General features: G+C 37.1%; 4 protein-coding genes across 8 annotated transcripts; all 4 read left to right on the top strand.

The window, feature by feature from the left end:
- Positions 1-42: 42 nt before the first annotated feature.
- LOC141901505 (equilibrative nucleobase transporter 1-like) lies at positions 43-13,005 on the top strand. 5 transcript variants are annotated; one of them, XM_074788782.1, is made up of 10 exons: positions 145-228; positions 4,132-4,458; positions 6,014-6,528; positions 6,719-6,765; positions 8,594-8,763; positions 8,855-9,731; positions 9,809-9,922; positions 10,101-10,269; positions 10,382-10,505; positions 10,637-13,005. In XM_074788782.1, the coding sequence occupies exons 3-10, from the start codon at positions 6,059-6,061 to the stop codon at positions 10,901-10,903; spliced, it is 2,238 nt and encodes a 745-aa protein (XP_074644883.1). In that variant the 5' UTR covers positions 145-228; positions 4,132-4,458; positions 6,014-6,058; the 3' UTR covers positions 10,904-13,005. The 5 variants fall into 5 exon arrangements, with proteins under 5 accessions (XP_074644884.1, XP_074644883.1, XP_074644885.1 ...); XM_074788781.1 differs by lacking the exon at positions 145-228 and adding an exon at positions 1,628-1,687; XM_074788783.1 differs by lacking the exon at positions 4,132-4,458 and having other exon boundaries at positions 43-228.
- A 750-nt stretch (positions 13,006-13,755) lies between these two features.
- Positions 13,756-19,750, top strand: LOC141902511 (heat shock factor protein-like). The gene is made up of 14 exons (XM_074790277.1): positions 13,756-13,941; positions 14,735-14,843; positions 14,944-15,068; positions 15,168-15,295; positions 15,435-15,510; positions 15,606-15,779; positions 15,869-16,033; positions 16,117-16,232; positions 16,411-16,485; positions 17,452-17,551; positions 17,630-17,677; positions 17,766-17,838; positions 17,928-18,038; positions 18,345-19,750. The coding sequence occupies exons 1-14, from the start codon at positions 13,771-13,773 to the stop codon at positions 18,554-18,556; spliced, it is 1,683 nt and encodes a 560-aa protein (XP_074646378.1). The 5' UTR covers positions 13,756-13,770; the 3' UTR covers positions 18,557-19,750.
- Positions 19,751-20,259: 509 nt separating this feature from the next.
- On the top strand, positions 20,260-23,411 carry LOC141901954 (malonate--CoA ligase ACSF3, mitochondrial-like). Its single transcript, XM_074789559.1, has 7 exons — positions 20,260-21,156; positions 21,234-21,425; positions 21,514-21,698; positions 21,797-21,942; positions 22,016-22,252; positions 22,329-22,478; positions 22,599-23,411. The coding sequence occupies exons 1-7, from the start codon at positions 20,464-20,466 to the stop codon at positions 22,829-22,831; spliced, it is 1,836 nt and encodes a 611-aa protein (XP_074645660.1). The 5' UTR covers positions 20,260-20,463; the 3' UTR covers positions 22,832-23,411.
- A 1,099-nt stretch (positions 23,412-24,510) lies between these two features.
- LOC141901976 (malonate--CoA ligase ACSF3, mitochondrial-like) lies at positions 24,511-27,223 on the top strand. Its single transcript, XM_074789586.1, has 7 exons — positions 24,511-24,968; positions 25,046-25,237; positions 25,326-25,510; positions 25,609-25,754; positions 25,828-26,064; positions 26,141-26,290; positions 26,411-27,223. The coding sequence occupies exons 1-7, from the start codon at positions 24,642-24,644 to the stop codon at positions 26,641-26,643; spliced, it is 1,470 nt and encodes a 489-aa protein (XP_074645687.1). The 5' UTR covers positions 24,511-24,641; the 3' UTR covers positions 26,644-27,223.
- Positions 27,224-27,869: the final 646 nt, after the last annotated feature.

Here is a 27,869-nt window from a genome sequence, read left to right as displayed (position 1 = left end):
AGAAACTAAGATAAAGATGAAGAAATTAATAAACTCTCATAGTTTTTATTATTTAGCGGCGTTAATTATCACTGAGAATGAAATGCCGCACGCAACTCACAGAGCGGGTGCTGCCATCTTCGTGTACCTGATATGACCTTGATAGATACGTAAAGAAACCGGCAACTCGTCTTTTATCGTGCTGGATTTTGCAATAGTCCTTACATGGATCTAAATAGGATTCGATAGGTAAACATTTTGTAGTGAAAAAAAATTATATGATTTTTAAGAATCTATCGGAAAAATATTGACTGTTAAACTGTGTTAATGTATATGTATAATGTTTCAAATAATGCTATTGTAATCTGCAATTGTATTTGATTTGGTACAAGGAAAGTGATTTTTTTAGTATTAGATTAATGATACGAAAGTAAATAATCATGACGATGTTCTTGTACGAATCATCATTGACTTGTTTTTGGGATAACCTTCCAATCATAAAAAATGCATTCTGTCAATTAAGGTTGTGGTCGTGTTGTTGTAATTGTAGTACGTGTATATATATATATGACTGGCTGGTAGTATTTACACGAAGATGAGATTTCTAAATGTAAAATATAACCATCAATAACGGAGTAGCTTCAAATTGATACGGGAATGCTGTAATACCAGCTACTGCATGCGAGCGAGCATATTCCTGAAAAATCAATGGATTTCTTTCCCGATAACTGCCATGGCGGTCGGTCTATGTGTTATATTTTATGCTATCAAGCTCAAGTCAGTGCGGCTTTCAACCTTCATTATTGAAGGAACCGGGTTTAATTGAAATATGTCGTTTACTACCTGTCATTATAGGTGATCTGGTTTATATTTTATACGATCGCATATACTAAATCCTATAGCAGATGAAAGTATGCGCGCCTTCCACGAAAGGTTAACATGGATTTTTTTTCAAATGACAACGGATTGATGTTGATAATTGTTTTGCTAAAGGTATAGTTGAGCTATAGATAATAATCTCAATTTCCTATGCATAATGCTACTTGCAGACATTTCGATTGTACATATATATGAGTTTTTTTCCGTCTTTATATATAATAGTATACGTATGATCATCGAGACGATAATGATCGTCGATAAATCATGAAGTCCGAGTATCAATCACTACACCAGCTCTGGGAAATGATCGCTAAGTGGAAATGTTATGCCCACTAAATGCTTCTAAATTTTGTACGTGTTCCTTGTGGGTATACCGCAATTTAAACAACCAAATTTCATTCAAGGAAATGATATTGAAGTAAAGCAAAAATGGTTCCATCATCAACAATCAAAACGTTCCATCGATTGAATCAATCTACCTAAGTGTTAGCGAGATTGTTGGCTACATCTTCGGATCCGATATGACATTGAATGACATTGGTTTAGTCTGTGGTTGTTTGTAAATGTACATATAGCATTCTTTTATCCTTAATCAATAGAATCATCTCGCAATGGAAATCCGTTGCCACATCCTGCTTCTAAAAAACATTAGTGTGGAACAAACAAAATAAATAAACGCGTGCAAATCGTCACATACTACATTCAATTTCCCTTTAAATACTGAAATGATTTCTAATTCACACTGACTATCAACCCAACGTGTGTAAGGGTTTCGTAAATGCTATTTTCTCAATGCATTTTGCGTAGAAAAGTTGTAAGAAAATAAAAGGTGAGTGGAATTTCATAATTTCTGGCATTTTTGTTTGAGCAGAAAGGGAATCGTCGTCCTGAAGCGTTCACAATTCTGAAATAAGAGTCAAAATTTTATTGGATCTTATTAGTTATTGCATCCAGCAATATCATATATACATACGATGTATAAGAAAAATTATAATAATATGGTCTCTGGTCTGGTACACGTACGTCGGTATAATTCATATGATGAATGAACGTTCAACCTAACGGTGTACCGCGGTGTTTAGTTTCCTAGCTACTATATTTTACGATAAACTTGTGAAGAAAAACGCATCACATTTCTAACATCGCTTTCCATTCATTTGCGCGAGTTGTATTTTTATTAGAATATTCACTCGTTTACTACATGTATATCCAGTTGTTATGATGATATACGTCAACAAAGGGTCGGCCTGCATAAATTATACGCACAAATCATTTCATCTGCAATGTACTATTTATATTCTGTTGATCTGACAGGTTGTTTTATAATAATGATAATCACTTTCTTTTAAATATATGACGGTAGTTTTTTTCTATCTACGAAAACCAGCCTTCGTTCGCTGGCGTGATCAGCTATGGAGCATCGTGAAAAAACTGGGAATGATGCCATGGATTCCGCGTTGTACTGTTTTAATGAATATTCGATGATTCTTTCTTTCCCTTAGAATTTCTCCGGCAAATTCTACCTCGAGAATATTCTACCTCATAAAGGCTACGCTGCCTGCTTATATATACATTGGTGACATGTGGCGGGAGTCGTGGGACGCTAAATACCCATGATTTTTATTTGGGTGATTGATGTCTTGTTAAATTGCAGACTAATGGTCGGTACCGCAGAGTTGGCTACATTAAGTCAATATCACTTGCGATCATCCAATTTTAAGCACTGCAAATGTAGAAGGTATAGGACCCATACGGCAAATATGACCGTATATACAAATGTATATGTATATATTTGTATGAGATTATAGTCGTGAAATTGCTCAGAATCAGAGTCCGTGAGGAAGTAACGCAATGATGTAGTGATATATAATATAATAATATATAATCTTTGTGCGCACACTCTTCCTTATCAATCATCGTGGCCTCCGTGTTTTCTGGTATTTTGTCATACTCGACGAGAAACGGGGAAATACTGTCTGTATTCAAGGGACGTATTCAAAATTAATTATAGATTAGCAAAGATGACGAATGGTTTCAAAGACGGATACATCTGAAAAAGCATTATTTCATATATAAAAGAGTTTTGTTAACTGATTTCTTTCTTAAGCGAGTAAGTTAGTCAATGTTTTTAACAGTATGATCGATTACTACAAATGATAAATGTTTTACGGAATTTTCCGTTGATGAACGCTAAGTCCTAGACTATAGTTACTGGCGATCTATCCGGTTCGCATTCGTTAGGTTTCTTAGCGTAAGAAAAGGCACATGAAGTCAATATTAACTGTTGCATCTTACATCTCGTTAGTGATCCAGCGTACAAACTTGAGCTCTTGACCTTTTTGTAAAAATATGTCACGAAACTCTCGCGGATGTCTCTACATCTCGTGCGTGTCACATCAGTTTAATAATATTAACGATGCCATTAGTTCACGTGAAGGAAATTAGAGCATCTGTTGTGGATTGTATAGGATAACGATGATTCCATAACGTCGCTTTAAGGAAATGACTGTTGTAAAAGTCGGAAGGTTTTCCGGCGACGTTCTGGTTTGATTAATTCACTATATTAAAAATATTTTCTTCTGCCTTGGCATGTTAAGTCAACAGATTGATCATCTGCAATGTCTCCCACATTTCTTTTACAAAACTTATGAGCTAACACGAATGTTCCTCACAGTTGACGCCGTGTTGCCCAAGGACTCTCGATTGCTGAGAGTATATCAGTGTGTGTGAAATTTTGTCTCGCAGAAATATCTATACATAACACAGTGGAACCGTGGGAAAATGAAATTCATCGAACTAACCAAAATTCGATGATTACCTTAACAGACACCACATAGAGAAGATTATGGAAAGTGTGGTCAATGAGACTATTTACCTATTAGCTTTGAATAAGATTGTTATTTAACTTTAAATCATTGTTCGACTAACAACTGTTTGAAAGCAATTGCAACGAAAAACAATTCATTCAAACCCACGTACGTAAAATTGTGAACGTGCAATACCGCAATCACTGCCGCGGTTGCAAGTTAAAAATACTTCTCAAGGATGCATGTCGAGATTCTGTAAAGGTTACTCCGTCTTGGATATCTCAACTTTCTACGTTTGAAAGGTGTTTTTCTTTCTTGAACATGATTTATGAGGTTCTTCAAGAAGGCAATCTTTTGTGTACGAAATGTTTTACTGTAAACCCTGCGTTATGAATTTGACATTCAAACAAGAGAAATGTTTCCTAACTGTTGTTTGACTTACAACCGTAATCCGTTTCATTTTCAGAACCAGACGTTTTTTTCAACTATATACTAACCTTAGCCTATTCAAGTGTTAACGTTTCACCAAGGGCATCAGGAACCCTTTTCCTGGAACGTCATCGTGTTCATGTTATTACCCTGTGGATGTTGGGTTGTTATCGAATCGACAGCGAAAGACACTTCAGCTGTCTGGCAGCCACAGTTAACCAAGATCGTGTCCGTCTTATAGCCCTTTAGGGAGCAATTAACTTCATAGGGATCTATTGACGAAGGAAAAACCTGTGATTGTTAATGAATTCAACCACTCTGGAAGAAGATACCATAAGCCTTCTGTTTTAGATGTAGCATTTAAGTAAGTAACATGTACATGAACGTGAAAATGAAATGTACATGTACATGAAAATGAATGATCTTATGACTGTTGCGACGTTCGACACGAGAGCGGTCATCTCTTATGGCATGTTTCCTTGAAAAAAGGGCGAGTAAAATGTCGATATAGTTCGATTGCCTTTTTTGGCTCATTTGAATTCGACAATGTCGAGATTACCTTTACTACGTTACGAGCCCGATTTCTATAAGAAATAGAACACGATGCATTTCGGCAGCTATTTTCATTTTTCCGTGATGTGAATTGTAAGGTTACACGACTCATTTTGTTATGGCAATCGAAGGCATCACGACCTACGCATAACCAATCTCTTAATTACTGTTGACTATTGTTTGATTGATGAGCGATTCTTCTTTACACGAATTTCACCAGATTTTCAACGTGTTTACTCATCTTGAAAAAGTGTGTGCTGCAGATAACTTATCGACGAAACAGCCACCATAGCTGCAGGAATGCGAGACCTATGCTTGACTCCCCCGGTTCCCGTTGCCTTATTTTACAGTATTGTTTACCTATCTCTACCCTTTATTGGGAAATACTTCATAAATAGATATATCATTATCATCATATTTCATTTGGAGAAATTGCAATCATCCCTAATCTACGACCATTGACATTGATTAAGACATCGGGTTTTTTTTTGTTGAAACTGCTAGAACTAGGAAGCCATTACATGTGCAAGTGCATAATGATATCTTCCAAACCACGATAATAACGTCGAACTGTTAAGAATGACTTAAGTATATAGCTCTGTGTCTATGGTTTGTAAATCACGTTGATCGTCACTTCATTACTGATTCTGGACTGGCCAGAGCTATCAAATAATGCTACGAGATTAGCACTAATTGGTTGTCACAGTTAGCAATAAATGTTTATCATTGCTCGGAGTCACAAAAAACAAACATTCTCCTTGGTGATAAGTAGGTAGACCAGTTTATCAATTTACCAAGCACGTGTGTCAGTTTAAATGCGTTGTTGACAAAAAATAAGTCTTTTCTTGTGGTTCATGGTTCAGCAAACCTAATAAGACATCTACCATGATTTCCTAAAGGCTATATAGGGATTCCCATTGTCTTTTACTTCTCTGCAAAGTGTGTCACTGAGAGGAGAATCATAAATCTTTGGTTATATCACCATGGAGATTCCGAATACGTGATGAACTACTCCGGCAGATTCTACAGTTTTTTTTGAATTGTCATTCAGAGTATTAGCCGTATACATTGATACTATTAGTGTTGCTATTTCTGTATATTAGGAAAATAGTGAAATGAACCGTCTTTGGTGTCACTCGTGATTGAATAGTCCACTAATGATATGGCAAACCTCACTTTCTAGATTTCTCGTGTGCACGATGAATAATTCATCTCAGTCCCCAGTCGTGTATCTTTAGTACGTTAGCTATAGCTTTCCGAGTAAATGTATACCAAAACCGTCACTGATTGTGATTCAATCTAATAATCCCTAAGAAATATACTCTACCTATAGAGTTTCAATTTCTTAACGATGGAATTTTTATTAGTTTCAGACATCTCTCACATAACTAGAAAAAATACATCATATCAACATGCCGGCAAATCAAGGAAGAAGGGTAGACCCTATACACGTTTTCATCATAGCTTGGGCAGCATTGGAAATCTTTCTTTTTGGTGGACAGGTGTACGGATGGCCATCATTAGTATATATTTTGAAAGCAGAGGGTTATTATCAGGATTTATGTGTCATCGTTAATAATGACACGCATTCATACGCGGATTTCACAACCGAAACCTCTTCGACAGTAGCTCCGACATTACCTCCAGGTTCCCCGACCGGGGCCCCACCACCACTCCCTCCAGCACGGCTCGGGGGAGGTGGTGGTCCAGCAATCGTGTCTAAAGTGATCAACGGAACGACTGTGAAAATGAATTGTAAAGAGCAGGACTTTGTGTTCCAGCAGATTTTCACCATTGCCACAGTCTTCACTGGAGCTACATTAGTTTTAAATGGAATCTTATTCGATAAAGCGGGCACTCTGATATGTCGGTTGATCTGTATGTAAGTATCTTTCTCGCGACATTGCAAAATGTAATTCTTTGCTTTACTTTTCAGTACTGTAGTTCATTGTGATTTATTCCAGGATCTTGACTTGTTTTGAATAATAGATCTTTGTAAAAGCTCATTCTGAACCTATTTCAACGACAGACCAATTCAATCTGTATCAAACCTGTTCGATTTGTTTTTCCAGGGTTGGTTGTATTGGCTCATATCTAATGCTAGCTTTCTCGCACCCCGGTATGTATGTGACAAATATATAAATCATTATGGTCAGACTCACAACGGTTTAGAGAAAAAACACCTTGCTTGCAATAATGGAGAGTATGATATAATGTGGTCGCGTTTTCATTAATAAAATCGAACCTACGATTACCACACCTAACTTATTAATCTGAGTAGATGTTTACCAAACGGGAAACAGCCGTCCAAACTACCGATGTATTCATAAATTGTCTGTATCTTCTAATTATCTCAACTATAAAAGCTATCGTCAATCCCGTCAGTAAGTCTTATCGATATTTCATTCCGTCTAAAATATCATCCCTTGCATAAACAACAGTTGTACTCGACACATCTCAACCGCATAATTCAGCTGAAGGGTAATATAACTTCATCAAATGAACATTGCGTTTGCCTTTAGATGTAGTCATCTTGATCAGTAATTTCTCGGGAGAACATTCGCCATTGCGAGACTTGTTTTGTCAATCGTGTTGAAGGATTTTCACATTGTGTGACGACAATCGATTTACCCATACATGTGTACATACAATTATATAACTCATAGCAAAAGCTGTTACTCAGCGCTGAAAAGAAAAGGCAATTACTGTGGCTTATTTTTGTATTTATTCGCATTTCACACTCTCAAATTACAATCATATTGATGTTGCATATATTATTTGTACTAAAAGTGTCGTAAATACGGCAGCCAATGCTGAAATCTTATAGCAAAAATTTTTTCTTCGACTGACAAAATCAATTCGCAGTACTTCACATTAATGGATTTCGTATTGTTCACCAGCAGCATTCGATAGATAAATCAACATGGGTTCATTTGCGCTAGTGCATGGAATACCAAGCTGCATAATGTTGCTGTCGCATACACCGATTAATCATACAATTACAATGAGTTTTAGAAATTACTATTTTTAATTTGACGAAAAAAAATATGATTGATTCTCTGCTGAATGATAGAAAATCTTTGAAAATATACATTTCATTTGTGTAATATATGTATTGATATCCAATAAGTCGATGTGATATGGCTTTAAGCGCTCGAAACTCCCTAGTAATAAAATGTAAGTTCTAGTATGGTCGCGATGCCTTGAATGAAATGAAAAACATTTCAAATATCAAATGATGAGGTTGCGTTTTTCAAATTCGATTTTACTCACTGGATATTCTGACAATATTTCTTACACGCTAGCTATGCAGCTACGTGATATAGACATGAGAAAAACGAGTTGCGTTAGTGGAATATTGTGAAGGATATAACGAATAACAAAATGCCCTCTACGAGCTAAAATACGAGTTCAATGACAAAATACCTGTAGTGAGCAGCTTAACAAATATCTGTATACAAATGGGTTCACCTATATATGCGTCTGGAATTGTTTGAATACAATGTTTAGCTCAAGTTCAGGTGTCTCGTTACTTTTAAACGAATTTTACTGGCAATCAATTTTCAAATGCATAATTTTTCATCTCAAGAACTACTTATGTACGCCCTGATACATCCATATGTTTCGATTTCCGATTACAAGCTTCATCGCATCGTCAACTACCAATTACTTCCGCTTTACCTAATCAACTGCTGTGACATACATCTGGGTGATACAGTCATAATATAATTAGTTGCGGGCTTCGTTAACGGCACAAAATATAGAGAAAGAACAAGTGATCATTTTGAATTCCCGGACCAACTTCCTTTTAAAGACTTGCACTATTCATATTTTATAATCGATCAAATATTCTCCAAAATTTAGACGCATTTTTGTCGTGAGTCAGATCTCATTGTATGATACTTGTGTTTTATTGCTAAGGTGAGATATTTCAATACATTTTGCAGATGTCGCCGTTATTTTGTATCCCACAATTACAGTCATGGAAGCGACTGGATTTTTCGTCATGTTATCAAATCTCGGTCTGGGTGGCTTGTTACCGAACGTATCGTCTACCATATTAGCTTTCTACCATGGATGTTTTGATGCGAGTGCTTGTATACTGGTTTTATTAAAGGTATATTTGGTATGAAAGAATTTTTAAGGCATTACATGATAATACAAGCGGATAAAATGGAAAATAAAACGTTCCATTTTCCACATTTCAGGTCGCCTATCATTCAGGGGTTTCTCTCAAATCGGCCTACGTCTGCATGGCCCTATTGTTCTCGCTGATGGTTATACCAAGTACGTTTCTATTCCTGCCAAGGTTCAAAATTCCAACACCCGCCCCTTTGCACTATAGAACACGAACGTTGCGTATATTGTCTCGACTATGTGGTGAAAGAGGCAAGATTCCGCCAGGTGAAGAGGAGGATGACGATGTATTCGCCGATGGTGACGAGGAGATTGCGATGAAAAAAACGGTTCCTGCAACTGATAGACGTGAAAATGGACTGGACGCAAGTATGCAAAGTGTTGCCAGTAACAGGGAACCTGGGGTTAAAAGCAATCCTGAGTTGCACAATATCGGTGACCAAGACCTTACAGCAGCTACAAGTATCCAAAGCCTACCAGATGCTCCAGTGATGAGAGTGAAAAGTGAAGTAATTCCCGCTAATCGAGTGACCAGTGCTAGCAGTTTACATGGTAGCAGAAGAAGTTTGAACCGTCATGGTAGTAGACCGCTTACCCGACAAGGCAGCAGCCAAACGTCAATGCGAGGAAGTAAACCAGGTCTACAACGTCGCCGATCGTCATTGTACCACTTTGTCGATCAAGGTGAAGTTGACCGAATGCAAAGAGATTTACTGGCCCTAGAAGAAGCCCACGAAGAAGAGGAACCTGATCATCACGAAGCGAAAGAAGTCGAAGTCGTAAAAAGTGGTAAAAAACCACCGGTCGTACCCTTCAAAGACATACTGAGGTCTCCCCTTTTTATCAGCGATTTGATCTGGATTTCATTACAACGTTGTCGGAATTGGATCTTTTTGGGATTGTTCAATGTTTGGATTACTGGTTTGGCTAATAACGAAGACGCTGTGGGTAAGGAATAATCTAACTCTGACAAGACAGGTTTCTTCATCTAACTAAAATGAACACAATATGTATTGTACTTTCAGTTAGTCATTATACGGCAGCTTTCCAGACGATGCAGTTTTTTGGCATTCTGTTTGCTCCGTTAAGTGGCCATCTGATGGACAGAAGAAAGAAGAATGAAACAAATGAAAAAATAGGTATCAGTTCACTATACCAGTACTTCTAGATTACAGCAGTGTCATACTTTCCGTAACAATTATCATTTTTTAGAGATCTATGTCTCGAGTCTACTTTCCTTGGGTTTTAGCAATTTCTTTCGTACAATAAATAGGTTGTACCCATAGATGGTAGGAAGGTTTGTTGAACTATTTTCAGGTAAAATTGAAGCATGTTTCCTGTCATTCTTGCTAGACAGTATAGTTGGTCTTTTATTGTCTATCGGTGCTTGTATACCAGTAATAGAGGTGCAGTATGTTACTTGTTTTCTTCACGTGGTTCACAGAGCCTTTCTATACGGACCTAATTCAGCATTCATGGCTAAAGTGTAAGTATAGTCCTCAGAAAAGGCTTTGACATCTCTGATGTTTGATATCACCACTACTACACCGATTACATTTAAATCAATTCAAATATTCAAAACTTTTTCTTTATTTTAGGTTTCCTCTGGAGCATTTTGGCAAATTGTTTGGCACATACATGACAGTTTCAGCATTGTTTAGTTTGATTCAATTTCCTCTCTTTATCCTGGTTAAGGGGCCACTAGACAATGATCCATTTTATGTAAGTGTAAACGATGATAGGAGATGAAACGTCATTTAAGTTGTGTCTATCTTGTTTTAAATTCGTTTTCCAGTTTCCTTTTTACACAACTTGTTATGTGTATGAGAGTTGTATGATATTTTGCTTTTCAGCTGAATCTAGTCCTAATCGCCGTGATGGTACTGGCGTTCGGGCACCCTTTGTACGTGTTTTGGTATTGTAAAAAACTACGCCGGGAAGACCAAAATAAACTAGATGAAAATGGAAAACTGTCTCCAAAGAAAATCGTAGATAAATCTTCAAACGCCACCGAAACTAAACCGCTTGTGGCGCAGAATAATGTACCGAAAGATGAATCAGTAAACGAGGAAAAATCTGTTAACGCAAATAAGATTAAGTCCGAAGATGGAGAGTGTTAGTGCTCGCTAAGGATTATGAAATAAATGTTAATGTTAATAATACAGTCTGGTTAACAGAGCTACGAATGAATGCTGGCCGACTCTTTTCCAGAAGTAACTTCTGTTGTGAATTACCCTTCCGGAAAACTAGACATTTTCCTAACTCAAAAGTTGAATGGTTTTATGTAAAAGAAACTTATATTATCTTAGATGATATCATATCTGACTTTCCGATAATCTGAAAAAGATTTCTGCTACTTGGTTCGTGCATAAGGAAACGCTATTCAAGATTAGTCGTTCTTTCACGAAGACAATCAATTGTTACACATATTTCCTTTGCTATTTCTATTAGAATTATATCATTATCGTTTCTTCGATGTTCCCAATATAAACTAGTAATGTCAGAATTGTTATAGTTCTCGTTATTAAGTTTCGTTATCATGTTTAGAACGGACAGGTACCGTCATTGTTAATGTAATCATGGACCTTTTATAGTCCATGATGTAATCAAATTTTAATGATTTGTGATTAATTACCATTGCGTATTTTTTTAGCCATACCACCAATTAGGGGCAGATTATCATATCATTTACTTTAGTGTAATAATATAATAATGTCATAAACATGTATTAGAAAGTCCATGTAACCTAGAAAAGGGCTAATATCTTAATGATAAAAGCTATGATTTATTATCATAAGCAAGATATTATAATATCATCTCCAACAAAGAGATAAGAATGGTTCGTAATCTTTGATGAAACGATCCGTGACTACATTCATGATTGTTTGATGGTTGTTGATTCAATAAGTGTTGGGAAATTACGGATAGATTAAGATATTTGTGGTGTATTTAGGAAGCACGATCTGATGGTAAAACATTCTTTATAATACATTGTACGTTTTTGAATGTTCTCAAGGAAAGTTTTATAATTTATTTTTTGTCTGCAATATATTTACTTATACACGTATATATATATATATACACTTTCTATGTTATTATAATAATGGTAGGAAATTTCTTTCTTATTTTATTCTGTAAAATGAGTGTAAAAATGTTGTTGGATTGAACTGTACTCGTACTAGAATAGCGTTCACTACAAAGAGTGGCTTAGCATTAATAGTAGATACACGAATATTATTGTAGATTAGATCGAACAGCTATTTTGTAGACGGAAGTTTCAAACATGTATTTTAGATAGCAGTCTTTCAAACGAATCTGTAATCTTGGAGTAACCACTTAATACTTCAAAGTGTAATATTGTGATATGTAGCAAATGTATACCTCGTAGATAGGTCAAACTGTAGATGTATATATGATCCCTAGATTTGCCATCGATTCTTTAATAGGATCTTGTTATAAAATTCGATACGTGATGCGTTCAGATAATGATTAAGTGATAAACCGAACGATGGAAAAAAATATGCTGCTTGGCGAAGTCAGTATTTTCTCTGACTGAAGAAAGTAAAACATGTCAGGGATAACTTAATTACAGTTTAGCTAAACAATTAACGTTATTCTATGGATAAATCTTAAAGAAATGTTTATGATTTAACTGTCGTCTCTCTGTCTAGAACCACTGATCTCTCTCTTAGTTCTGTTAGGGTATAGCCGACGGATTTAGGATAAAACAGAAAGTGGCTGTGTGTGTGTGAACAAAAATCTTTATATCTGACTTGTATTGGAAAGCAGGGCCGTACCTAGCATTTACATTTGTTGGGAGGGGGCAGAGAAACCCAAAGAAGGGCAGTTCGTTTGCTATAACAATAATATTTGCAAGAAGGGCACTTTTCCAAAATTTCAGAGGGAGGGCTAATGCTCCCACTATAGTTACGGCACTTAAGTTAACGAATTGTTTGAAAATTGGGAAAGTGTTTTAACAAAATCACCGAACTCATTTATAAAAAAATTAATTCGGTATTGTTTGCTTATTGAGATGAAATAGGGCCTACGCAGTTGGGTAAAACGTAAAACACGGTACCGGTTGTTATACGGCGGTATACGAGAAAGACTGGCTCCAGCGGCAGTATATAAGACTGGATCCACAGTGGTAAATTCCGTGCTGATATCGTATTGTAAACATGTGTCTAAAAGAATGAAATAAAAGTTACACTATATAGTTTAAGTTTGAAATAACGTTGTGTCTATTTAGTTTCTTCCGACTTGAACCACAACTCGGTGCGCTAAGGATGGTCAATCAGCTGGGTAACGGCCCAGCTATCCTGACATTCTGGTCTGGTGATGACGCACAGTGCGAGCTTGAATGTTTAGTTTTCCGTCATGTTTCATCACAATTTTGTTAATTTGAAATTTGGGGTGTACCAAATGGCTGCACCATCAGCCAGCGCCATTTCGGAAATGGCCCTCGCTTAGATGTAGTCTTCTCTACATGGGAGACTTCGGATGTCGCTCGATCCGAAGTCTCCCATGCGAGCGCAGAGTCTCCCGGGTGACTACTGCCCCCATTTGGATATTCTGAGTCTTTCGGGCCGGGATTAAGGTGATGACTTCCTGAAGTCTACATTAGGCCTAGGTCTATTCGGGTCTAGGTCACAACGTCGCCGGGCACACGATTTTACGGGTCAGTTCGGCGTGCGAGTGGAGAGACTGAGGCCGGACTACCATTTTGCGCCTGAAAAGCTCCGAAATACTAATTTTTATTGAAACGATAACTTCGTCGAATAACGAGGTTGATATAGCGTTTTAGCGATTTAATTCAACAATTCCCCGATATCCAATCGGATTCGCGGCCTGCCAGTGTACCGAGTCTACCGATACATTATCCGATTTTAGGTGAGAGCGCTGCCGCGATATGGATGCCCTGATGTGGATATTGTCGGAGCTACCCATTTCTCTGTGAACGAATAACCAGGAAGTGAAGACATCTTGCATGCTCTCGCTGCGCGTAATAACAATGCAAGTAAACAATCACCACTTGGCAGTTAATTTAGCGACCGCTGCTGGTATGACGATGGGGAGCAATACGGTGCCTGCTTTTCTAACGAAACTATGGACGCTTGTCGAAGATCCAGAATATGATGACCTAATTTGTTGGGATACCGTAAGTAACCCGGCGGCAGTGCTAGTGGTACAATCCTGTCAACTCAATAACAAATACTTACTAACCCCCATCCCGATCCGTCAACACATTTTCTTTTAGTTCTGCTACTCCTTTTTTTATTTCTACTCTCCCCTGACTGCTGTATTTATGCCCTATTTACATACTATCACCAAGTGTGCCCGTCAATCGTTATCAGGCCTCCAGTCCCCTGGTTATTATTGATACGATGATGACGATGTCATGGTAAGACTAAGGATACTACTGTCAATTACTCAAGTTGTCTGTCACCACCCATGCTCTCCATGCAGCGTTTTAATCCCTGATTTTGTTACTAATTGATCTACCTTTATTATGCATCAATTTGTTTGATAAGATTTTGCATTCAGAGATAAATTATGAATTGGCATAAACATGTTTGTGTTTTCAATTACAGCGATTGTTTACCTAGAAAATGCTGACTTAATGCTAAAAAATGGCTCCCACGGCTTGAAACGTGGCGCCACCTATGTGATGCTTTAGTTGATTACGTCGTGAGCATTTGCGGAGTAAACTATCGCCAATTAATGGAAAAAACAACTTTCGAAAAAATCATTGTGTAGCCTAGCTAGATCAACCGATTAACAAAATTACAGAATGAAACCTGGCACAGAGAGCGTGTATAACATACAGTAACCCACCTGGCTGTGGATTTGATATATTTTCCCAAATATTCAAGTGATGGGCATTGATTATAAATCATTTTTTCTCAGTTTTTTCATGATATAAGGTTTCATTCTTTTTCGATTTGTTTTAGACTGGAAAGACCTTCCATGTTTTGGATCAAGCTCGGTTCGCGAAAGAGATATTACCACTGTACTTCAAGCACAGTAATATAGCTAGCTTTATTCGACAGCTTAATATGTGTGAGTTGAATTTACCTTTTGAGAAGTCTCTCCTGGTTAGGAAGCTTCTGATCTTTTTACATATTTTGTTAACCAAAACCATCTGAAATTCAATTTTTAGATGGTTTTCGCAAGGTAATGACAATTGATCAAGGTGGATTGAAATATGAAAAAGATGACATGCAATTCCAGCATCCATTCTTCATAAGAGGCGAGGAAGGAATGCTTGAATTCATTAAAAGAAAGGTGAAGACATCTTCGTTCTTAGAATGCCTCCAGAAAATACTGAAATTTATTCTAAATCTTTCAACAATTTGGTTATTCTACTGTGGGTTGTTTGTACAGGTGCCAACGAATAAAGAAGAGGCTAAAGTTTTGAAACAAGATGACAGCATGTCCAAAGTTCTAGTGGATGTAAATCAGTTACAGGGTCGCCAAGATCATATGAACTCTAAATTGGATGCCCTTAAGAGGTATTTATCAAATTTTTCATCTTTGATATATCATCCTTAACTTGATACGTTGGAACCTCGTTACAGCAAACTTCATGGGACTAGATAATATGTTCATGATAACTGATGGTTCAAATTCATTTCTCTGCCTGTTTTCTAGGCAAAATGAAGCTTTGTGGCGTGAAGTCGCATCACTACGAACTAAACACATGAAACAACAACAGATTGTTAATAAGGTACATGAATTGTCGATTATTTGTATCAAAATCATGTCTTCTTAAATGCTGTGGAGTTCATGATCGGAGATTGTTTTCTTTTTTTACTCATACAGTTGGTACAGTTCCTGATGACTCTGGTTGGTGGCTCAAATCGAGGATTGGCTGGAATGAAGCGGAAAAAACCATTGATGATAAATGATGCGAGTCAGCTTAAAAACCCTAAAGTGCCCAAGTACAACCGTCAGTTATCAATAGACAACTCTGCACCAGAATATACTGTTGAAAGTGTACGTATTACAAGGTCTAGATGATATTATGTACTGTCGTTATGACTTGTGGAAGTTTATGAACAGTGAGCTTTGTTTTATCATTCAAGCCTGCCAGTGAAAACCCTCCGTCATTTAAGACTGAAGCTCAGTCATCGACAGGATTAGTTATACATGATGTAACTGATGTATCACCAGATCTTTTAAACATATCGGCTGGGAGCAGTGATTCACACAATACAGACACTATGTCAGCCGATGCTCTTGTGAATGAGGTACTATACTTAGCTGATAAATATATCTGAATATATATTATGTATGAATTGGAAAATGTAAAATTTAACTGTTCAATTTGTAGGTTTTGGCTGATAGCAAATCGAAATTATCTGGATCCGCTCAAGATTTACTACCAACACAGACAATATCATCACCTTCACATCCTGGCCTGGAAAATGAGGATTATTTCTCAGAAATGTGAGTTTTTATCAATAGCGGTTTAACATGCGTTTAGCATACCGTTATACAGTAATAGTAATCTATTAATGGGGAAGGCATTCTCCTGTAAATGTAACCTACCCGCTGTTACCTTTCTCCCCTCCCTCTGATACTAAGATACACTTGTCGTAAGTACATACAATGCTTGTTCTTTTAGAAGTTCTTCAAAAGGTGAAAAGGGAAGAAAACCTCCTGAATTGTCATTTGATTTTTCTCATCTTAATCATTTTAGGTAAATCAAAATTGCCATCATCATTCGTCATTTTTCACCTGTTCTGAGCACAAATCATTTATTTAGAAAAAAAAGAAAGGCAAATCTTCAACTTTCTCTGTGACTCTTGAGTTTGACATAGTGGTTTACGTTAGGATATAAGTGTTGTTTATTATTTTGAGACTTTTGTTACATGTAAATTTTCATCATTGTGTTGAATATTGATTGCAGTCATATTTAGCCCTTTGTTTTGGGCGTTGAATATTGAAATTGTCAGATTGTTGAGCATTTCAGACCACTTTTTAAGTGGGCATGTTACCATTATCAGTATACTTGTTTGTGTTGAAGTTAATTCTCATTTGTCTGTTGTCATAGTGATGAGCTCATCAAATGAATCAACAACTCTTAGTTCAGTGTAAATAACAGCCTGGGTGGTCTTCATTGGTAAACAAGTGGGAAACCTAGGTGCAAATTAAGTTAAGATTGGGTTAATCAGGTTTTATTTTATACATGTGTGTATTTGTAAGTCTTGAATGTTGAGTCAGACCTACAACAACGATTAAATAGATTTTGTCAGCTTTCTCATTTGCTTCTTGTTCACCAAGCCTGTAGCATGGGGTTAGGGCCCCTGCAAAAGGTTTGTTTTTTTTCTAATTCAAAAGAAATATGCTGAAACCTTGGTCATAACAATGGAAATTGGTCGTAGGCTATACCTGAGAATCAGATTGTCTGAGGGAGGACCCCCCTTTCGGTTCCAACCAAGTTCAGTTAGAAATGAACCAGCCAACATATTCCTCATGTTACAGGCCTGTCCGCTTAGCTCCACAGTTGGTTGCAAAAAATATTGTCAGTAGCTGATGTCATTTGTTGGAACTGAAACAATGTTTATTTTTTCAGACAGTCGTGCATCAATTGAGTAAGTGTATTATCTATGTTGTCTCTTACTTTGTGTCTCTAAGACTATGTTCAATTTTCTGTTTACCGCAGTGGTTTAACAACAGATGTGGACTCAGTGCAACAAGATCTAGATCAACTCAAAGAACTTCTTTCATCCACAAGCTACATTGATAATTCCACTTTGTCTGGTGTAAGTGAAATAACACCCTTATGTGATAATGCTTGCTTCATGTTTTCATACAGTGAACACATTTGATTTACCTTTCAGTTATTTAGTCCTGATGTGCCATTTGGAGGATTTGATGTACCGCTTGATGTAAGCTTTATAGATTTTTTACATGAATGAGAAATGTACCGTTAATGAGAATCGAAAAGGTTAATTTGTTATCGGAATGTTATTTCAGTATGCTGGTGACTTAGGTGAAAAATCAGATACAGATAACGCTGCAAATAGTTCAAATCCAGCAAATGTCATAGGTAAAAAGAATATTACTCTGAAATATGAAGTTTAACTGTCCTCATGAAATGTTTTTAATCCTGTTGATTTATTTGTTTTATCCTTCAAGTTCCTCTGATACCCGCATCTTCATCAATGATGACCCCACAGAGGACCTATCCTCCACCGTATCCCTATGATTGTCAAAAAGGGCCCATTCCTGCTGTGGAAATGCGCAGATGTGAGTGATCTAGCTGTCACATCCTATCTGAGATTGCCAAAATTTTTTACAATCCAATGTGATGACCTTATTTGTGGTTATAAGATTGCTTGACAGGCAGCTGGTATATATAGAATAATACAATGGCAGTTTCAGTTAGGAATGCAGCAGCAAATCAATTTGTCACTCCATCCTGGAAACTCACACATGGGATATTTACGTAGCTCACTTTCACTGGATGTTTTAGCAAATTGAAAAAATCTGAGCTGAAGAGAATAAATCGTAGAAAAGTTGCTTATGTTATGCTTTCTATCTATCGTTTTTTAGGGAATGAGCTGATTCAGTATAATCCTATAGACTTGCCGGGATTATTTGATATGACATCAGATAGCGACTTGAACCAGGATTTCAATATCGGTGGCGATATTTCAACTGAAGTAAACGACACGTTGGATACACCACAAGCATATCAACTAACTGATCCATTAGAAGGACTCACATCTGATACATTGCCATACACAACTGATGAATTAGATTGAAAGTCTTCAACTGCTGGAAATGATAACAGCTTCAGTGCATGTTGTACGCTTACCTAAACCTGGCGGTTTTCTGGTTCACATCGGTGGCAACATCTCCAACCCATAAAATTTCGGCAAGACATCGAGTAGCAAACACAACTGCTGTGTGCAGCATGTTAAATATGTTGTTATTTTTGTTGTATTTTTGGGGTGGTTGAACACATAAATACGTATTGTTCATGCAATTGTCATCAGAGTGCGTAATCATGTAGAGACACCTCCGTATATTAGCACACACAAGATGTGAGTGACTGTGCTTGTACCAGTAGTTGTATTTTCTTTCGAAAGTGACATAAGTATTTTAGCATAGGCTTACGGAGATGAATGCTAAAACACTTTTTAACAAAAGTATTTCTATGCAGAATTGTTGAATATTATTAAGACAGTTTAACCGAAATGTACTTGATTACTGGTTGAATGATGTTCCTTTATGAGGCAAGAAAATGAATGCACTCCTGAATTATTTGTTTGTAGTTGTAAACCAGTAAATTTGAGTGTATTCACCTCTCCAGTTTAGAGTTAATGATGTCTGTGAGATGTATAGAATTTCTCATTGAAATTAATGCATCATGTAAATAGCAGCTAATCTAGATGGATATCTCTGCAAGAACTCTGATGCAGTTTTCTAGAAAAGATTTTAATAGGTTTAGTAGCTTTGGGCCTATTATTGACTTTTAAGTAGTTAGAATATTGAATATAAGCCATTTCAACGTGAAGATAAAATGATGGTTTTAGATAAAAATGTAATATATATCGGGTAGAAACATGTAAGATTATTCATTTAACAGTGAATTATTATTTTCACGGAGTGCATTGAACAATATATCTAGTTATATGTTGCCTTCAATAGTAATTGTTGTAGCGAATATACCGTAGTAATATTTCTACCACCAGTGCAATGCATTTTACTTGTAATTCAAATTCACGTTTCTAGGTTTCAATTACAAAACGACCATTGTATATATTCCGTTGTCATTTCTCAAAACATTCATTGATTGTTTTAAGACTTGTATCAGTTGTATGGAATTTTGGGAAGCTTCCATTTTACAAGATTTCATTTAGGTATGGTACCAGTAGCAGGTGCAGTTGGTGGTAAAACAAGCACATCACAATTGAGTAGTGGATGAAAATACACAGAATATGTTGTTAATTGATTTGTACCTTCAAATATATTTTGTTATTGGTTAATTGCGTCTTCTTTTGGTTGATTATAAATTTCCAGTGATAAGTTAAATGGTATTGAAAACAACGGATCACTAATTGTGGTATCATGCCTCAGATCCAAGGACCCATATGACATAATTTTCTCTACTAATTTACTCTATTACGACTAATACTATAGTAGAAATATTGAAAAATTGGGTAGTTTCAGTGCTGCCTTCAAAAGAGAAATTGGCATCCGGCCCGCAATTCGGAAAATAGTTCGTCCACTATCACCATTCAAAGACTCTGGCAAGCAAATATTATGTTAGTTCACGTTTTCCCCGCTATCGTTATACATAGGGGAAGCACTAGACGGTCAACATGTAATTCGGGCATATCACAGATAAATATTGGATACGGAAATTTTGGATAATCCTACACCGAGTTTTTATGCGAAATGTGTCACTAAACATTACAGCCACAGTACAACGATTTTGCTTTTAATTTTGTTTTTAGCTTTTCGAGTTATGCTATTCGAATTTTCCACCTTTTAACGGGCTGTCATGCTTTAATTCATGCTACTAATGTGTGGGAGGCAGGTTTCAGACTTAAACTTAAAATAAACAGTCAACTCAAGTGACGCAAGTCAAAACAGTCACAACACAGTCAAAGACAAAAGTGACACACTCTACGCAATACGCACTGCTGTATTCTTCTTCTGAAAAATGTTTCGTTCTCGACCAATGATGATTGGTCGTTTACTGATGAGGAGGCCAATGACGAAGATACTGGTTAATGATTGTCGCTATGGTGCACGAAACCTTTCGAGAATAACAAAAATTACGTCTCGTAAGTCGGGATCGGGAAGCGTTCTACCAGTGTTTAAACTTGCAGAGGACTGGCGTTGGCGCTGTGCTTTAATCGATGAGTCCGGATCCCACACATATCAACAGTTATTAGAACGAAGCACGCTTCTTTCATTGAAAATTCTGGATGCGTGTCAAGCAAATGGCTATGATTTGAATGAAGCCAGTGTTTCCATACTGTGTCCTAATGATTCTTCATATGTTGTCAGTAATTGGGCTGTATGGATGGCGGGTGCCACCCTCGTGCCTCTATGCCGAACGCATCCAGCCGTCGAACTTCAATATTTCGTCGAAGACTCGCATTCTAAACTTATAATCACAACCGAGCATTACGAAGATGTCGCGCAAACTATTTCAATGAATACCAAAGTTCCCTATATTGTTCTGAAGAATGAAGATTATAATGCTAATATAATTGATACCTCAAGATCTGTTAATTCAGTAGCAGTTAATGCATTCAAAAAGAAATTAGATGGCTTAGTCAACTCAAGATTCTTTCAACGACGAAATGCAATGATTATATATACAAGCGGTACTACTGGAAAACCAAAAGTAAGGATATCGTTAAGATTTATTGACAAATAAACCCTGGTTTTCTTTGGCTTGACTTTTTATTGCTATCCTTACAGGGTGTAGTATTGACTCATGCAAATCTGCACGCTCAAACACAGATGATGCGAATAAGTTGGGCATGGTCGCATAAAGATGTCATTCTTCATTGCCTTCCATTGCATCATATTCATGGTGTCATCAATTTGTTACTGACACCGCTTATGTCTGGTGCTACGTGTGTCATGATGCCGAAATTTGATGCCAAGAAGGTTCGTTAATCAATAGGGAATGCCAATCCTTAGAAATAGATTTCCTCTAATAAGACTCTATATTTCTTGTTGAAATATCTTTAAATAGGTATGGACAAAATTGATAGAACCAATTAAAACCACTGACGATAGTAGTGTTCACGTGAATATGTTTATGGCTGTACCTACTGTTTATGTGAAACTCATTCAGTATTTCACGCAAAACTGGAGCCAAGGACGAGGCTCGAGACAAACTCGGGAACATATCAAGTCTGTGTGTAAATCTAAGATCAGGTATGAATGCATGATTGTTCATAGGCCAGTCAGTCAGTCGACAATTCAAATTATCCAACATTTTCTAATGGTTCTTGCGGTTTGCTATTTCGTTGCAGATTAATGGTGAGTGGATCATCTGCGTTACCCGAGCCAGTGATGACGCGTTGGGAAGAAATTACTGGTCATCGTATGTTAGAAAGATATGGAATGACTGAACTCGGAATGGTGCTTACAAACCCACTCAAAGGCGATCGAATACCAGGTAAATGAAACTAGATACAGTTACCCAGTATGATGTTAATGAGAATCAGCTGTTAGGCGTCATGTTTTTACAGGGGCAGTTGGAAATCCCTTTCCCGGAGTAGAGGTCTGTCTTGCGAGGCACAATGTCTATTCGCCAATCGGTTATGACGTTATTGCTGAAGGAAACAGTCAATCAACGAAGGAGACGCCTGGATTTGAAGGAGAGAGTGGTGAACTTTATGTTAAAGGACCAGGTGTATTTAAGTGCTATTTCAATAAACCAGAAGCAACTAATGCTTCGTTTACAAAAGATGGCTGGTTTAAAACAGGTTTGTGAGTTTATTCACAGTTTTGCTATCTCTTTTTTTGAAAAAAATATACATGTCTCCATGCATGTAATTACAGGTGATACTATGTGCTATGTCAATGGTGTTTATAAAATTCTTGGTCGCACTTCTGTTGACCTAATCAAAAGCGGCGGTTACAAAATCAGTGCCTTGGATGTAGAGCGCCATCTTATGGCCCACCCAGACATTATCGAATGTTGCGTTGTTGGTGAGTTCTGAATAGATATAACTTAATTTGTTTCATTATATTGATGTAAATATCATGAATATATTATGATTTATTGTATGCTTTTCACGAACATTGAAAATGTGCTGTTTATATTTTTAGGTTTGCCTGATTTGACCTGGGGTCAGAGAGTAGCTGCTGTCGTCGTGTTACACGATGACGCTGTATTAACCTTAGATGAACTAAAGACTTGGGCTTCCGATAAGATGCCTCATTATCATATTCCGACTGTGCTGAAAGAACTACCCGAAATGCCGCGTAATGCGATGGGCAAAATAAACAAGAAGATGATTGTTGAAGACGTCTTCCCCGAATTCCTCAAACAGAAAGATTAGGAGCACTTTTGAGAGATAAATCTCCAGAGTTCCATTGATAACAATATGAGAGTATATTGGTTATTTTGAGTGCAGTGTTGAGGTTGCTGTCCATAAATATATTGCTTTGTGCAGTTAGTGTAGTTGATATCCAGTTAAATTAATTAGAGAGATAAAACATTAGATGTTTATTTTCTATAATCCAATGAATGATATCTAGGCTAATTAGATTGAATATAAGTAGGTTTATCATTTTATGAGCATTACGAATATTTTTCACTTGATTCCATTTCGTACTGAATATGTATTAAATGCATTAACGTTAAACGTATTGAACGAATTGCTATGCATTCTGCGCCATTAAATGAAATTATACCAATACGTTGTTAGTGAAAGTGATTGCTAGTTTAATTGACGTACATGTACTACAAATTTGGAAATCTTGCTCAGGGCATGTGGTACGTACAGGTATTATGATTTACATGCATAACAACAAAGCTACATCGCTATTTTTATTTAATTATTGTGTACATCTTGAGTTAAATGTATGGTCATATAACCACGGGTCATTGTATAAACGTCTCAATTTCCATGTCGAATATAAATTATTATGAAATAAATCTATCTTTAAGTGAAATTTGATATTGTCAATCATTGACGGTAGATGGCGGCTCGATTCTTCGACGATGAATTTCAAGATTTTATCTACGCACTTTTTACTATGACGGCAGGAGTCGACAGCTGCTTCAGATTGCTACGGGCTTAAATCCATATTCCTTATAACAGCTTAATTAATTCATTAATTGAATACAAAGATTGAGGGACGTTAATGATTTTTGATAGAATTGTCGAAGCGTCGAACATACTTGTGGACCCTCCTCCACGGAACCACTGTTGGGGTAGCACAACTTATAAGAAGGGCATAACCTACAAATGGGATGGGGTCTGGGGTCCTCATCCAGAAAATCTGAGAGTTAACAGCTTTTTGGTGCAATTTCCAAAGAGAAATGATGTCCTGATGCAAAGTATATGGTGGATGATAAGGGCCATAGCGTAAAATTCCTGGTATGTAAATGAGGGCGCCAGAACGCCAAAACGAAAAAAAACGTCCAATTTTCTCTGAAAGTTCGTTTTGGCGCGCCAAAACAAAGAAAATTCCGTTTTGGCGCCCCCGCCAAAACGTACTTTCGTTTCGGCGCCCCCGCCAAAACAACGAAAAACGTCCAATTTTCTCTAAAAGTTCGTTTTGGCGCGCCAAAACGGAGAATATTCCGTTTTGGCACCCCCGCCAAAACGAACTTTAAACCACGTAAAATAATTCTATATATACGTAAAATATTTTCATATATGCAAATTTATGCAAATTACACACAAGATCAACGCGCCAAATTGAAAAATAATTTTACTGTGGTTGAATGCTTGTTTTGGCGGGGGCGCCAAAACGGAAATAACCGCGCCAAAACGAAATTGTCTTTGTTTTGGCGCACCAAAACGAACTTTCAGAGAAATTTCGCTTTTTTTCGTTGTTTTGGCGGGGGCGCCAAAACGGAATATTCTCCGTTTTGGCGCGCCAAAACGAACTTTTAGAGAAAATTGGACGTTTTTCGTTGTTTTTCCAGTGTTTAAACTTGCAGAGGACTGGCGTTGGCGCTGTGCTTTAATCGATGAGTCCGGATCCCACACATATCAACAGTTATTAGAACGAAGCACGCTTCTTTCATTGAAAATTCTGGATGCGTGTCAAGCAAATGGCTATGATTTGAATGAAGCCAGTGTTTCCATACTGTGTCCTAATGATTCTTCATATGTTGTCAGTAATTGGGCTGTATGGATGGCGGGTGCCACCCTCGTGCCTCTATGCCGAACGCATCCAGCCGTCGAACTTCAATATTTCGTCGAAGACTCGCATTCTAAACTTATAATCACAACCGAGCATTACGAAGATGTCGCGCAAACTATTTCAATGAATACCAAAGTTCCCTATATTGTTCTGAAGAATGAAGATTATAATGCTAATATAATTGATACCTCAAGATCTGTTAATTCAGTAGCAGTTAATGCATTCAAAAAGAAATTAGATGGCTTAGTCAACTCAAGATTCTTTCAACGACGAAATGCAATGATTATATATACAAGCGGTACTACTGGAAAACCAAAAGTAAGGATATCGTTAAGATTTATTGACAAATAAACCCTGGTTTTCTTTGGCTTGACTTTTTATTGCTATCCTTACAGGGTGTAGTATTGACTCATGCAAATCTGCACGCTCAAACACAGATGATGCGAATAAGTTGGGCATGGTCGCATAAAGATGTCATTCTTCATTGCCTTCCATTGCATCATATTCATGGTGTCATCAATTTGTTACTGACACCGCTTATGTCTGGTGCTACGTGTGTCATGATGCCGAAATTTGATGCCAAGAAGGTTCGTTAATCAATAGGGAATGCCAATCCTTAGAAATAGATTTCCTCTAATAAGACTCTATATTTCTTGTTGAAATATCTTTAAATAGGTATGGACAAAATTGATAGAACCAATTAAAACCACTGACGATAGTAGTGTTCACGTGAATATGTTTATGGCTGTACCTACTGTTTATGTGAAACTCATTCAGTATTTCACGCAAAACTGGAGCCAAGGACGAGGCTCGAGACAAACTCGGGAACATATCAAGTCTGTGTGTAAATCTAAGATCAGGTATGAATGCATGATTGTTCATAGGCCAGTCAGTCAGTCGACAATTCAAATTATCCAACATTTTCTAATGGTTCTTGCGGTTTGCTATTTCGTTGCAGATTAATGGTGAGTGGATCATCTGCGTTACCCGAGCCAGTGATGACGCGTTGGGAAGAAATTACTGGTCATCGTATGTTAGAAAGATATGGAATGACTGAACTCGGAATGGTGCTTACAAACCCACTCAAAGGCGATCGAATACCAGGTAAATGAAACTAGATACAGTTACCCAGTATGATGTTAATGAGAATCAGCTGTTAGGCGTCATGTTTTTACAGGGGCAGTTGGAAATCCCTTTCCCGGAGTAGAGGTCTGTCTTGCGAGGCACAATGTCTATTCGCCAATCGGTTATGACGTTATTGCTGAAGGAAACAGTCAATCAACGAAGGAGACGCCTGGATTTGAAGGAGAGAGTGGTGAACTTTATGTTAAAGGACCAGGTGTATTTAAGTGCTATTTCAATAAACCAGAAGCAACTAATGCTTCGTTTACAAAAGATGGCTGGTTTAAAACAGGTTTGTGAGTTTATTCACAGTTTTGCTATCTCTTTTTTTGAAAAAAATATACATGTCTCCATGCATGTAATTACAGGTGATACTATGTGCTATGTCAATGGTGTTTATAAAATTCTTGGTCGCACTTCTGTTGACCTAATCAAAAGCGGCGGTTACAAAATCAGTGCCTTGGATGTAGAGCGCCATCTTATGGCCCACCCAGACATTATCGAATGTTGCGTTGTTGGTGAGTTCTGAATAGATATAACTTAATTTGTTTCATTATATTGATGTAAATATCATGAATATATTATGATTTATTGTATGCTTTTCACGAACATTGAAAATGTGCTGTTTATATTTTTAGGTTTGCCTGATTTGACCTGGGGTCAGAGAGTAGCTGCTGTCGTCGTGTTACACGATGACGCTGTATTAACCTTAGATGAACTAAAGACTTGGGCTTCCGATAAGATGCCTCATTATCATATTCCGACTGTGCTGAAAGAACTACCCGAAATGCCGCGTAATGCGATGGGCAAAATAAACAAGAAGATGATTGTTGAAGACGTCTTCCCCGAATTCCTCAAACAGAAAGATTAGGAGCACTTTTGAGAGATAAATCTCCAGAGTTCCATTGATAACAATATGAGAGTATATTGGTTATTTTGAGTGCAGTGTTGAGGTTGCTGTCCATAAATATATTGCTTTGTGCAGTTAGTGTAGTTGATATCCAGTTAAATTAATTAGAGAGATAAAACATTAGATGTTTATTTTCTATAATCCAATGAATGATATCTAGGCTAATTAGATTGAATATAAGTAGGTTTATCATTTTATGAGCATTACGAATATTTTTCACTTGATTCCATTTCGTACTGAATATGTATTAAATGCATTAACGTTAAACGTATTGAACGAATTGCTATGCATTCTGCGCCATTAAATGAAATTATACCAATACGTTGTTAGTGAAAGTGATTGCTAGTTTAATTGACGTACATGTACTACAAATTTGGAAATCTTGCTCAGGGCATGTGGTACGTACAGGTATTATGATTTACATGCATAACAACAAAGCTACATCGCTATTTTTATTTAATTATTGTGTACATCTTGAGTTAAATGTATGGTCATATAACCACGGGTCATTGTATAAACGTCTCAATTTCCATGTCGAATATAAATTATTATGAAATAAATCTATCTTTAAGTGAAATTTGATATTGTCAATCATTGACGGTAGATGGCGGCTCGATTCTTCGACGATGAATTTCAAGATTTTATCTACGCACTTTTTACTATGACGGCAGGAGTCGACAGCTGCTTCAGATTGCTACGGGCTTAAATCCATATTCCTTATAACAGCTTAATTAATTCATTAATTGAATACAAAGATTGAGGGACGTTAATGATTTTTGATAGAATTGTCGAAGCGTCGAACATACTTGTGGACCCTCCTCCACGGAACCACTGTTGGGGTAGCACAACTTATAAGAAGGGCATAACCTACAAATGGGATGGGGTCTGGGGTCCTCATCCAGAAAATCTGAGAGTTAACAGCTTTTTGGTGCAATTTCCAAAGAGAAATGATGTCCTGATGCAAAGTATATGGTGGATGATAAGGGCCATAGCGTAAAATTCCTGGTATGTAAATGAGGGCGCCAGAACGCCAAAACGAAAAAAAACGTCCAATTTTCTCTGAAAGTTCGTTTTGGCGCGCCAAAACAAAGAAAATTCCGTTTTGGCGCCCCCGCCAAAACGTACTTTCGTTTCGGCGCCCCCGCCAAAACAACGAAAAACGTCCAATTTTCTCTAAAAGTTCGTTT

The sequence above is a fragment of the Tubulanus polymorphus genome, chromosome 3, assembly GCF_964204645.1.
Source record: "Tubulanus polymorphus chromosome 3, tnTubPoly1.2, whole genome shotgun sequence".
NCBI lineage: Eukaryota > Metazoa > Nemertea > Palaeonemertea > Tubulaniformes > Tubulanidae > Tubulanus > Tubulanus polymorphus.
The sequence above is the reverse complement of the archived record's forward strand: the minus strand, read 5'-3'. Positions and strand labels throughout refer to the sequence as shown.

Coding starts and splice junctions, on each gene's coding strand:
- LOC141902511 (XM_074790277.1), top strand. CDS start 13,771: ATGCTCTCGCTGCGCGTAATAACAATGCAAGTAAACAATCACCACTTG. Junction 16,486..17,451: donor TCTCATCTTAATCATTTTAG/GTAAATCAAAAT, acceptor TGTTTACCGCAG/TGGTTTAACAACAGATGTGG. Junction 17,839..17,927: donor AAATCCAGCAAATGTCATAG/GTAAAAAGAATA, acceptor TTATCCTTCAAG/TTCCTCTGATACCCGCATCT.
- LOC141901505 (XM_074788783.1), top strand. CDS start 6,059: ATGCCGGCAAATCAAGGAAGAAGGGTAGACCCTATACACGTTTTCATC. Junction 6,529..6,718: donor ATATGTCGGTTGATCTGTAT/GTAAGTATCTTT, acceptor TTGTTTTTCCAG/GGTTGGTTGTATTGGCTCAT. Junction 10,270..10,381: donor TCAGCATTCATGGCTAAAGT/GTAAGTATAGTC, acceptor TCTTTATTTTAG/GTTTCCTCTGGAGCATTTTG.
- LOC141901976 (XM_074789586.1), top strand. CDS start 24,642: ATGGCGGGTGCCACCCTCGTGCCTCTATGCCGAACGCATCCAGCCGTC. Junction 24,969..25,045: donor GTACTACTGGAAAACCAAAA/GTAAGGATATCG, acceptor CTATCCTTACAG/GGTGTAGTATTGACTCATGC. Junction 25,238..25,325: donor CGAAATTTGATGCCAAGAAG/GTTCGTTAATCA, acceptor ATCTTTAAATAG/GTATGGACAAAATTGATAGA.
- LOC141901954 (XM_074789559.1), top strand. CDS start 20,464: ATGTTTCGTTCTCGACCAATGATGATTGGTCGTTTACTGATGAGGAGG. Junction 21,699..21,796: donor GTGTGTAAATCTAAGATCAG/GTATGAATGCAT, acceptor ATTTCGTTGCAG/ATTAATGGTGAGTGGATCAT. Junction 22,253..22,328: donor AGATGGCTGGTTTAAAACAG/GTTTGTGAGTTT, acceptor ATGTAATTACAG/GTGATACTATGTGCTATGTC.